The following is a 13,573-nucleotide window of genomic DNA, read 5'->3' on the forward strand; positions in this document are numbered from 1 at the left end:
TAAAATGTATTACATCTCTAGTTAGACTAGTGCGATTCAAAACGCCATTGTAAAGTACTCTAAAAGAGTGTTAGTGCATCCTAATGCTCTCGCCAAACTACTAAATATGCGCGATAACAGCCAAGTACGTAGACTGAGACGTATACTATCATTCAACCCGATTAATAGACATCTAGAATAATTGTTTGTATGAATTTGTTGAATAAGATTGTAAGTATTGAAAATTCATATTTTGTTGTCAAACGTATGCAAAGTTCTTCAAAACAATAGTGATAAGAGGTTATAAACCGGCAAACGTTATTTTAAAGCTTTGCTTGTTTTAATAAATTTCAAATCGCTGCTTATTACTCTGATTGAAAATTCCGAAGCCAAACAGAACAGCTTGCGTCTCTAATCAGTTACTTTGAACAGGAACGAGATAATGGAGGCTCCCTCTTGCCAGTAAAATTCGTTAGAGAGATAAGCATTTTTACAAATATTAAATAATTAATGTTAAATGAAAATGTTAAATATTAATTTGCTGAAATATTTCAAAAAATGAAAAATATAATCAAGATCAGCTTGATGTTGTCTCTATCAGAGATTAAATATATGAAATTCATAAAAGGAGTGAGTAGTTTTTCAATACAAACATAATTTAATACAATTATTTCAAAGGAAACTGTTAGTCTGAAAAATATTGAAGAGGTCTAATGGAACTTCCGGATATTACTTTTAAAATAATATACCTTTTAAAAGCATATAATAAAATATAAGACTTATTATTTCAATTTATGTATTTAGATGAGATATGGATATTTCAGATTGGTGCCAATATACTCAATGGTCACTCATGCTAAGATGATATATTGTACTTTATGCTGGAAGCAGGAACGGTTAATAACACCTTCGGTTTGGATGAACTCGATCACACACATTGAAGAAAAAATTGACAAATGATGGAATTGTGAACAAATGTTAGACCCATTGGAAATTAACAGCTTAGTTATTCACTTGAACGAAACTTCCTGAATATGATTTGATTCAATTCTGCCAATTTCTAAGACAGGGTAATGAGAGTGGAAACAAGTAAAGGTGAATATATAATTAATATAGGATAACTGTAGGAAATGTTATTGTAAAGTGTAAAAGATTTATGTGCACAAATATGTGTGTAATTGTTCAGAATATACAAGAGTATTTGGTTAAAATGTGGCAGGAGAGAAAGAATAGTAATTGTTTTGCAGATATGGCAAATGAATTAAGGCGAATGCAGTGATTAAATCTAGTTTTATCAAGAAAGATGTATACAGGTATCAACAGAACAAAGAACAACAAAGGATACAAGAACTAAGCATAAAAGGTGCTCTAAAATATGTCTATATTATAAAAATCTAGCTAACATATGCTCTCTAATGAAAGTAAAATATATTACTTGGATATACAATTGTTAACTAGGTGGATTAGGCCTCCAGGGGATACAACTACAAAGGCGCCTAGCACTCTAGCTCATTTTAGGCATGGAAAAGAGTTCAATGTAAATATAATCAAACATAACCCTGACCTACAAACTAATATAACTGTGAACTTAATTGCAATTTTAAGTCCTGGGGTCATATATACATTTGATGTACTATAATGATAATATAAATTATATTTGATAACATTATTTTATTTAGATTAGAATTTAGTTGCATGTCAAAGCCAAACTGAACTAAAACTACGGCAACATTGCGACGTTTTGACGTTACAAATTTAGATGACGTATGTACAAAATAACTTTGGATAGACTGTACATCTACATTTAAACTATTGTAAAGGTAAACTGCAGGTTAGTCGATAACGACTAGTGACAATGTAATAAATTTTAAAAAAGTAATATACAGAATTTTAAGTGATAGAATATTAAAAAAAAGTATTACCATATTGATCAATTTTATTGAATTGGCTTCGTTCAATTTTAAGAATAAAAAATATATACACATAAGTGTAAAATGTTAAAAATAAGAGTTGCATTACTTGGCATGTGTGTAATTAATAAACTATTATAATTTAATTAAATAAAAAGTATAGAGAAACTATTTATGTTCATAAGGCGCAATAAATCCCACCGTACTGGTCTAATTTAAATATCCCACAAATTAATTAAACAAGTCGATCGTTTCTTACGCAGAACGAACGGTTCTACTTACACCACCTCGACAAAGAAAAATCCCAGCTACCGGGTGTAGCGCTAAGTCCAAGGACGAAATCATTTGAAAAAAAAAAAACATAAAGAATGGATACCGTCAGAGGTTAGTAAGAATCTGTTGTTTACGAAGGTAGGAGGGTATCGCTGGTACGTCGTTCTCCCTACAGTTCGTTTAAAAGAACAAAAAAAGTCAAAATCGACAAAGATGAGTTGCAGTGAAATCCAAAATTATATGAACTTTGTTCTGCCCTTAGTACTGGATTCGGGGAAGGTGAGTAGACATAAATGTTGCCTTTAAAAAATCATGTTTATGTATGTAAATAATAACTGACGAATAAAATGGAATCAAAGTACCGGATAATTTGTCATGTTAATAAAACCTGTTCCTGCTTCGATCAATGAGTTCTATTTGATCGTTTTTTTTTGTTTACAGAAATATCGTATACAGTCACTTTAAATTTATGCGAAATAAAAATGGAATTCTTCATATTATTTACTTTTTTATCTACATCGTGGTTTTAGGTTACGCTTCATTTACTTACACACATGTTGAAACATATATTTGTAGTATATATCTTAAATGTGTCAATACGATATATCTTTAGTAATTTTTTTATTCCCATAACATTAAATATAAAAAACATATGTTGGAAAGTATTCTACTATTGCAGATATATCATTAAAATAATTTTGAAACTGATAGGGAAATAGAAATCGATTTTCTCTTTTTAATTTGCACTTTATGTAAACAAAGGAATTAGCATCTCATTTTTAGTCTCTTTCTTAGTTCCTTTACTTAATTTAACGCAAAAGTTTTTCTCAAAACACTAGTTGCAGAATAATACTCAAGCATTATATGAAAAATAACCGGTCTAACTGGTTTTGGTAGTTTTTTTTTCATTTCTAGCTACTATCCTTTTCTATTTTTCTGCTAGAATTTTAATTTCATCCTGAGAATCTTTTTGGTATGATACGTTCTTTGCGGCTATCAAAAAATAAACAAACCCTCTAAGTAGTGGTGAAGGTGGAGGGGTGATTCTCCTATTGCTGCGATATTATCAGGTTCGAATCCCGCTCGAGATATGGGTGTACTTTGTTTATAAATGTGTAACTATTAGTGTCCAAAGATAATAGTGTAAAATCTGGCAAAGATTCATCATCCCAGTCACTGGCTAAGATCGGATGTCTTCTAGAACGGTCTCTAAGTTATGATTCCAGTTGACAAGTTTAATGCCAAGGGCCGTGGTTTGGAGTCCTTGTTACGCAGTTGTTGGTAAAAGAGGAAGCTAAGAGATAAAAAAGAGTTTCATAAAATGGAAGAACTGTTGAGTCGAACTATTTATCTAGTCGGAATAAGATTTCCTATTTTCTATGTGCTTGAGAGTTATCAATTAGCCATTATTGAACTATTTCGAATATGTTTGTTTTTACATAATGTTACTATCCATGATATATGCCCAGAAGATCATAATGGTCATCAGTAATCATTATGCAATAATTTTAATTGGGAAAAGTAAAAATTCTCGCAAATAATATTTTATTCGCTAATTAAAAGCAATTTTTACACCACTGATAATGATAAAGCGTTCACATATTATACGATGCTTCCACTTTTCAAGAAACTTCTTTATACAATGATACATCTTTATCATCAAATACATATTTATTCAGCTATAAAGTTAAATATGGGGATTGGAGCGATCTTTTGGTGCTTATGAACAGCCTAATATGTTGAATTAACAATTTTGGAATATTACCTCATCAATATTTTTTAACATCATACGCGTCTGCTTTTTCTTAATTTTGTACTGAAATGATCTGATACCCTTTTCAAAATAGGTCATAATTTTCGCCACTCAGCTTGCTTTGACAATTGCCAAGTTTTATTTTGAATTACCAATTTTTGACTTTCTTCTGGAAATTGACCCTTCTATCTTATTCAGATAACGGCAGTAAATAAATATTGTTGAGACCGAGAGCCTTTTAGTCAATGATGATTGATACACCAAAAATATCAATTCGATATAATCAACTGTAACTGTTCTGATGGCTGAAAATCTTGAGAGCATGTGTAATGCCAACAAAAGAAATAACCTTAAGATAGTACCTTGTTGGTGATTGTATCCACTATTAATTCAATGCTGAATCGATGTAATTGATTTCTATATTAACGAAAATAAGTTCCTGGTCAGTGAATCATTCGTACTTACTACTGTTGTTCATGACCTTATTATTTTGTTTATACTGTTAAGTTTATACTTATATTAGCTTGTTAGTATGGCTTATTTTAGTTTGTCAAGTCTTAATTGCACCGGTTGACATTTGTCTCACACAAAATCAAAACACTTTGTAGGTCATTGTTTAAATAAATAATAAATTGACTGAAAATCAGAGTAGATTTATTTTCAACACATATAAAAAATTGAGCTGTCATCGAAGCTATTAAAATAAATAAAATTATACAAACTCTTGTTAATAAACCAAGTGACAAGCAAAGCTGGCGGACTAAGTAAATTTTAAAATATTAAATAAGCAAGCTAAATACTCCCAGATCAAGTTACGGTTGGTAAATATTACAATTACAATATTCATTGTCTGGATCCTCACTGGTCTCTCCACTCAACTAGTGATTGCACACCTACATAGTCGATATAGAAACTCATACCTATACAACTCTATAAAATCCTGTGTCGGAACCCGAAAGTGTATTTAAATACGATTTAAATAGCTGAAAATTGTTTTAACGATAACTTTTCACTGTAAACTGTACTGTATTGTATTGTAAACTGTCACTGTATTGCTGAAACCAATTTATTGGTAGAAACCTTCATTATGTAGCTACAATAAGCTACATATCTCAAATTTTCATTCAATCAAATAGATCTAGCGAGGGATTATGGTGCATCGAGTAAAACCACTAAGGTTTAAAATATTAAACTTTGCATAAGAAAAACTGCATTCTGAAGCTCGCTGTTTAGTATTCATGTGATATGATGTAAATATGACAATTTTTTTTACTGTTATGATCATATCAACACCGTTATGTGGTTGAATATTTTCACAGCTGAGCCAAATGTTGTGTTACCACAGTAGAAAATGTGGTGAAATATTCAAGCTAACAAAATCTACTGAAAATGTATGTATACCAGAAATTTTTATATAAAGAAATATATATACTATATAAGAAAGGTATTCTAAAAAAAACTTATAAAATATTAAGAGAATACAAAAGCATTGTGGGAATGTTCCAACTGATTGTGTGAACTTTAATTAAATATATTCAGAATCATGAACTTGATATTAAAAAATAATTATATAAACGACATTATTTTTAGGAATTACTAACAGTGGAAGAAATCAACCCTGAGATAAAAGGAGGCAATATATGGGATGTGGTTACTATTTATGACAGAAAAATCGAACAAATTCTCATTGAAAAAATCAAACAAGAATACCCCGAACATAAGTAAGTCAATTATACATTTAAAATTAGCCATTGTTTAAATATTACATTCTACAATTGTTCATTTAGTGTCTTCCTTCCTTATATAGATGAAGATTGTGGGTAATCATAAACCTTACACAATAAATTTGAGTATCAATTAACAAAACCTAAGCTAAATTTTCGTCATTTGCGGGAGAATTTACATTTTTTATTTAACAGTTTTATAGTGAGGCTATTACTCAATAACGTGCTGTGAATTGATTGAAAGACAGTGAAACCATCAAAAGATCGAAAGTATACGAAGATGTCGTAGTTGAGAACTGTAGAATGGGAAGTAAAAATTTCATAAATTCATGGAATATTTGACAAGATAACCTGTTTTTTTAAGATGGGGGGAGGCGGTAGTAGTCATCTATATAAATAATACATAAATATATAATCAATTTCTTATAAAAAATATTTAAAAAAAAGGCGAAAGTAAAGTTGTACACGTTATAATGCAAGGAATCAATAATTTTAAGACCTACTTGTATTGAATAATAACATAAATATGAACAAAAAACACTACAAATATTAATAATATGATATTTTGAAGATTTATAGGCGAAGAAGAATCTGCTGATAAAAACACCATATCCCAATTGACGAGTTTACCTACGTGGATAATAGATCCAATCGATGGGACTGCTAATTTCGTCAAAAGAATGCCACTGACGTGTATTTCCGTCGGTCTGACGATCAACAAAGAACAAGTTCTGGGTATCGTATATAATCCATACGCAAAAGAGCTGTTTACCGCGATTAGAGGACAAGGTGCTTATCTAAATGGGAAAAAAATTACCACTAGTGGTTTAACAGGTAACCGAATTATTATATCAAATAAGTGTATACATCTAAAATTATTTTTTAATGTGTTAATTTTCAGAAATGAATAAAAGTATATTCAATTATGAAATATCCCTTGGAGTTAAAAATCTCCAGTTAAGAAATTTGTACATGTCCAGGCTTCAGGGTTTAATAACCAAAGTGTCAGGGTAAATAAAGAACGATGTGTACATTAAAGAAGTATAAAATTGGATTATAACCTTTTTTTTTCCAGTATACGTTCATACGGCTGTGCGGCATTGGGTTTATGTTATGTGGCTTGTGGTCGTGTAGATGTTTACCAATGTGATGGTCTCTACCCATGGGACGCGGCTGCAGGAACACTTATAGTTACAGAAGCTGGAGGGTTTGTTACAGATTCATCAGGTACATATATTTATTTTTTACAATTTTCATATCAAAAGCATTACAAGATAAACATTTAATGAAATATGGAGTGATTTATTATTGATAATGCTATTGAAGCTACACCTATAAGTAGAAACTGTCTTAAAAATTGTGTATTTGTTTGGTATACTGCGTGAACGGGTCCGAGAGGCCTGAGGATGCGTTAATCGGTAATCTGGCTCTTGAGATTTAGTGACTATGCAGAGTTTCTTGGCAGTGGATTGTAGGAATGTTCGTCGGATCGCTCGATCGAAATGTGTAGCTGTCGATGTGATTGTCTGAACACTCACTACTATTTTTGGAAGGAATTTTATTTTAACATTGAATGATACATGTGGTCGACGGGAGAATTGACAGGATATTAGGTTAGATAGAGGAAGTACGGTAGCGCTGTGGAAGTGGTACTGTTACAAGGGGGAAAGAAAGAAGCGAAGAAAAGAAAAGAGCGAGACGTCGTCGTGGTGGTCTTTTATAGCCGGGAACCGCATGGTACCAATCCACCGCGGCGTTGTCAACCTTTGAACTTGGTGTAGGTGAATGCGTGGTGGCCTAAAGGGTCGTAGCGGTCGTTACAGGATAATGCACCAAAATAAGCCTCTTATTCTAAAATCGATAAGAAAGATCGGAAAGAATGGTGCAATAATAGAAACACCAAAATGAAGAATGATAGCAATCTCAAAGAGTGTTAATCGATATGTTACGACGAAACAAGAAAATATCTAAAATGAAATCATTCATCACGAACATTACCTGCCGAGCCGTTATAAAAAAATTGTTGCTTATTCAAAAAGCAAAATGTTTCTGGAAAACAATTTAAGTTGATCAAGTGTTTGTGAATAATGATGAATAATCGAATGGCGCCCTTTTCTGGTTTGACAATAATAATATTAACCTAAATCTGCAGATCATATTGTTAATTCTGGCGAATTTATTTCTGACCATATCAAGTATATAATATTTTATCGCTGGACTAACATCATCTTTAACAAATTCCAAATAGTCCAGTTGCGATATTTTTAAAAAATGAGGGTGTCGATACTCTCCTTCAACTTTTTACGCTTCAGTCCTACTTTGTAACGCTAAATGTTGTTTAACATTTGTTCGATAACTCGACACCTTCTATTAGCAATATTATCCTATCCAACCAAAAACAAGTTAAAATTAACTTCGAGGGAGCTATTTCGTTAAAAATTAAAGAAATTAGTTGGCGGAGTTTTAAAAATCTTGATGAAGTGTTAAAGTGAATAAAGTAGTAGACAAAGGAACCAATTTCTAAAAAATGATAAAATGGTATCATCAATGAAATTAACGCTAGTTATTAAAAATGAAACTGGTACACATTGAATTTTGATAGAACACTGCATTTCACTGACGCCCATTGATTAACTTTATCTTACCCAACTCTAACCCTAAACGATCCAATTTCGCACTTATTCAGCATTTTGCAACCGTGCGCTAGCTAAGTCATGAAAAAGAAATAATCAGAGGATATCACTTGCTTCTGGTGAATGCACCAGAACGTCCTATTCGAGCTGCAACAGAGTATTTTTCACAATTTTTATGACGTATTGCTAATCTCTTTGCAATAATAGGTCGTTCAATTTATTCAACTGATATCGGTAATTATCTGTAGTATATAGTTTCATCTAGTTTTAATAGCTCTAAACATATACTCTTGATCCCACCATGTGCCCATCAACACCTCATGGCTATGAATATCGAACTTCGATATTGATATTGGTAGTTCTTCTGATTTATATGGCGCAACCAAACTTAGATTTCTTTTTTGCAAGGCAAACAATGAAACAGTAATATTGGAAGATTCTAAATAATATTTTCCTCTACTTTTGAATATTTTCCATCGCATATAAATGCCAAGAAACGGTTGATTCATCAACTGCCAAATAATCTGAGAGTTAGTAGTGGATTCTCACCCAATAAGTCTTGCATTTCATGACATTTTTGGTTCAATACTTTTAAATCGTTTATCGGATATGACAGAGCAGAATCACCATGGTTTTCTAAAAATGTTCCATGGGCTTCGGCTGCACATTTCCTCAAATCAAAAAAATACTATTGAATGTCAATGAAATTATGAGCATTTCATGTCATTCAGTTTCATTCAATAATACTAAATATAAAACTGTTATTTTATAAGAAGTGTCAAAACCATCGGGGTCAATATTTGCTTACATTGATAGTTTGCATTTTTACTAAATAAAATAAAGTAAATATCAAGGATCAAAATACATGCATCGATCTAATATTTAAAAGCTGATTAATCAAGATAGAGTTTAAAAAAGTACAACAATAGTTATTCTTATTTCAATTGTAATTAAAAAGTAAAGTATTAAGAATACAGGTGTAATTTAATAAATTAAAGTTACTGTTCCAATTATTCGTTTCAATTATAAAAATTAACTGACACTAAAACACTATAGTCAACATATCTACAGCTAGATTTAGCAATTAGCTTTAAGTAGCTAGTTTCATGGAAAAATTGATGCAAATTATTTTTTGTCATCAAAACTACTAGTTTTTAGTTTTCGTTCGCGACAAATACTTGTCATGTGAACGAAGGTTCAATTCATAAACATTACTATTTATTAAACACTAACTGACCCGACAGACTTCGTACTGCCTCAATCTATAAATAAAAGACCTAATAATCCGTAATTAATTAAAAAAATGCTCGGTATGAACGATTGTTTATTATTTTCGATTAATTACATATGATGTTTCATACTTAAAAAATAGAGTTTTCCTGAAATACCGGCTATTTATAAGGTTTCAATTAAATATTTATAGACACACACAGTTATGATACAGTTTGTTAATCAATTTAAAGCTTTTTGTTAATCAATTTAAAGCTTTTTGATAAACTATATTTTTTGTTTTGTTATGTGGTGCGTAAATAAACAAAAAGGACGCGCGAACACGCGAACTATAATTGTCCATGCGCGAAACAGGGACACTCCAAGTTGATTCCGCAAACTTCCAACGACTGGTCTTATTGGCCTGGATTTATTTATGGTCATCGCAAAGGCCAGACGTACTGGAAATTGTACACGTTTAAAATCGAATGGTATATCCGTTGGAATCATCGGTATACGCGGGATCAAGACATCCTCTCCTTTGTATTTCCCCTTTATGATTGTTCCCTTTTTTACAGTCAGTCTTTACTTTGCCTCCTTCACAACATAATCCAGTAGATTCACCACTGTATTTTAATGCCTTGTAATATTTACAAATTATTGTCATTTCCCCAATTGTTACCGATTTGTCGGCACAATAATCTATTACCGCATCATAGTAGAATGCAGCTCATTCCAGGATCACAAGAGCACTGTGTCTGCGGAATCGCTCAATTTCATTATGTCGTGCTCGCTGTTGTTGCGTCTGATGTGCACGAACTCGTTGCATTCTAATCCTATCTACTTCATTGTCACCCTCTAAAGAACGCAATTCTGACACAGCAATACGTTTTCTTGATCTGTCTCTCTCTGGTTATCAGTGCGGTTAGCACGTGAGGTAGTTCTTCGCACATTTGATTGACTGCGACGACATAAGTCAGGTCGTCTTCTCCTCGGCATCGTAAATGGTAATTAATCAAAGTAAGAAAAGTTCTTGTGCAATTAGCAGTAAAGTGTCACTATCACAAAAAATATTCTTTTAAACCTTCCCTGAACTTCCACAAATAATTCAAGAGCAATATTATCCAAATCGGTGGATAATATCAATATATATAATCGGTTGATCAATATATATATATACACTTTTTTTTTTAAATAGTTTGCTGTTATTGGAGTTTTAAACATAGTAGTGTTTGCAAGTGTAGATTATTCTGCTTGTGGTACTTGGGATGTTCTTTCCTACCTACGTATATTGATTTGGGATAATTGCGCCGATCTTTTAGAACCTGATTATGAACCTGAATAAATAGTATATTTTTTACATATAAGGATAAGATGTATTTAAGTCCGTCATTATAATGTCTTTTTAAATTTTTAAGTAATGACTGCACATTTTTGTTTAAGGTATGTGTATAACTAACGATTGTATGAATAAATTAATTGAATCATATATCGTAATTATAGCAAGTAATTAACACTAAGCAGCGTTAACAATCGTGGCATTTTGTCATTTGGAAACTTGTAGTACTAAAAGTTAATTAAAGTGATTGCATCGATTGTAATATGTGATAAATATCGTTATGCAAACTACAGTAAAACTAAAAATACATAAAATTACTTCAGTGGTTTATTTTTAATTTATTTTATAGCCAATTTACTATTTTAATAATATCCGATATATTGAACATTGTATATATAAGTTACATAATAGTTTACTTACTACTATTAGACCAATATACCCAATATAAGCTAATATTCTTTATATTTTAGTGGTGTGATAGAGCAATCCTAGCTTTTACGCCAAAAATTTAGACAATAACAAAGATTATTAACAGTCAAATGGACAGTTGTCTGTTCTATATGACAGAAGCGATATTTTATTTGACAAGCGAGTAAATATACAATAGGCTTGTAATTTGACTGAGATTATCGGTATCGAAGGCTAAAACGGCCATACTATAAATTCATGATGATGATGATGATGATGACTTGTTTAGCTACGTGATTAAAAGTCTATACGCAATGTATCATGTGGTATACATCACGTCATATTATTTGTTCGAATGTTTTTTAAATATTATTTTAGTGGATTTGTCATTCTCTACTCATTGTTGTAAAATTATTATATACGAGTATTAATCCAAATGAGTCTTTAATTTAATAGTTACAAGTTAATTGATGTATCATCGATTTGTTCAACCTTTTAATATAGTTAGTAACATATATTTGAGGCTTGTTCTATAATGCAAAGCCAATTTTGCAAGACATGGATTGTTTGTCCAGCAAAGGAAATTGAACGAATTGAAAGTCCAGCCATGGATTGTGTCTTTTCCAGGTTGTCTTTTATCACTTCAAATCTATGAACACAATATATAACATATGGGCTGAGAAGACCCGGCCGCAACATATCAATCATTCATCAATGTAATCTAGTCTAATCGTAATTGCCATTTGGTTTTGATTGTACTTGTGACACTTGTCTTGATGAAACAAAATTTTCTTTTGCTTCTTTCTTTTCAATTTCGCTCAATTTCAAACGCTCCAATAACGCTATATTATATTCACTGTTAATGGTATTTCCTTTCTCAAGATAATCGATAAACACGTATATCCCAAAATACCGAGGCCATACCTTTCCAGTCGATTGTTGTGCTTTCGGGCGCTTTGGAGAAGGTTTACCAGTTGTCCATTAATTGTCACATATCGACGCAAAAATTCCCGTTTGTTACGTTTAAACACTGCTCAGAATCATCAACATGTTTTTATTTTTGGTCGACTATGAGCAAACGCGGCACTCACTTTGAATAGAGCTTTCTCATAGTCAAATGTTCATGCAATATAAAACCAAAACGTTCTTTTGATATCCCTAAGATGTTAGTAAATTCACGTAACATTACTTTTCGATCATTCAAAACGATTCGATTTTGTGGATTTTTTTATGTTTTCTGGTGTTACAACCTCATTTGGATGTAAATTGCGTTCTGCATCATCGGTGTCTCTACGACCACATTTGAAGTCGGCAAACCAACGTTTTATTGTTATTCTGTATTGTCTAATAAAGCGGAGTCCTTATAACACTTTTCAAGCCGTTGTTTCGCTTGAAAGGTATTTTACCATCAAGAAGCAGTGTAAAATTAAAACACGAAATTGTTTTTGATCCACTGTTTTGAAAATAACAAAAGTAGTGTTACTTTTAGCACCATAATTCATTAGTACTAACTGAAAGAGCGGCGAAGGCAATAAAACTAGCGCCATCTATGTGTTAGGCCCGGGAGTTTTCAGCCCATGTGTTATGTTTATCATTAGTCTTCATATTGATATGTAACGTATGACTTGCATATATTTCTTTTCATTTTTATATTTTTTTTAGTTCATAAAGAAAACCTGACTCTTAATGACCATATGTTTTCTCTTGCTGTTTAATATCTTAACTCAAACAAATGTGATTCCCCAAGATTGTTATCATGCGATTACGTGACACTAAGTGTATATTATTTATTATTACATATATGGAATTGGTTGAATTTTAAATCCACTAAATGTAAACTTTTCTAATTATTTACAGCTGTGCGTCTTGGAAAGGAATTCGATTTGATGCAACCCAATTTCCTTGCTGCCTCTACTAAACAGTTAGGCGACCAGTACATTGCCATAGAAAAAATGGTCGATCAAGAAGTAACCAGTAAACCTCAAGCAAACTTTATTCCAAGTAACTGCAAATTGATTACCGAGAAAACGCAATGAAATATTGCTTTCATTATATTTGTAAATAATTCGTTAAGCTAAATAATTGCTATCTGTTTATGTAAACATTTTATATATTAATAAACATTTAGAAAAATGATATGTTCTTTACATTAGAACTTACTCATAAATTACTTACAATAGATGGAATCAGTAATACCTAGTAATGTTCTTCATCTTAATTAATTATTAAGAATTAAGTAATAAATAGTTTTTCATTGTTGGAAATATCAAATTGTTGATGATAGTTTTTGTCTATTGTGATAATTCTTAATCAATAAATAGTAAACGAGACAGTATAAAAGTTAT

General features: G+C 31.4%; 2 protein-coding genes across 6 annotated transcripts in view; one reads left to right on the forward strand and one right to left on the reverse strand.

Moving 5' to 3' along the window:
* Positions 1-13,573, reverse strand: part of LOC143206692 (ATP-dependent helicase brm) — an 84,179-nt gene that overhangs the window by 31,742 nt on the left and 38,864 nt on the right. The gene's annotated exons all lie outside the window — the stretch shown is intronic.
* Positions 2,263-13,362, forward strand: LOC143206701 (uncharacterized). Its single transcript, XM_076419374.1, has 6 exons — positions 2,263-2,441; positions 5,506-5,636; positions 6,211-6,473; positions 6,541-6,649; positions 6,715-6,866; positions 13,086-13,362. The coding sequence occupies exons 1-6, from the start codon at positions 2,376-2,378 to the stop codon at positions 13,262-13,264; spliced, it is 900 nt and encodes a 299-aa protein (XP_076275489.1). The 5' UTR covers positions 2,263-2,375; the 3' UTR covers positions 13,265-13,362.

The sequence above is a fragment of the Rhynchophorus ferrugineus genome, unplaced genomic scaffold (genome assembly GCF_030347505.1).
Source record: "Rhynchophorus ferrugineus isolate W39M unplaced genomic scaffold, kcgeb_rfMv2 rfM1, whole genome shotgun sequence".
NCBI lineage: Eukaryota > Metazoa > Arthropoda > Insecta > Coleoptera > Curculionidae > Rhynchophorus > Rhynchophorus ferrugineus.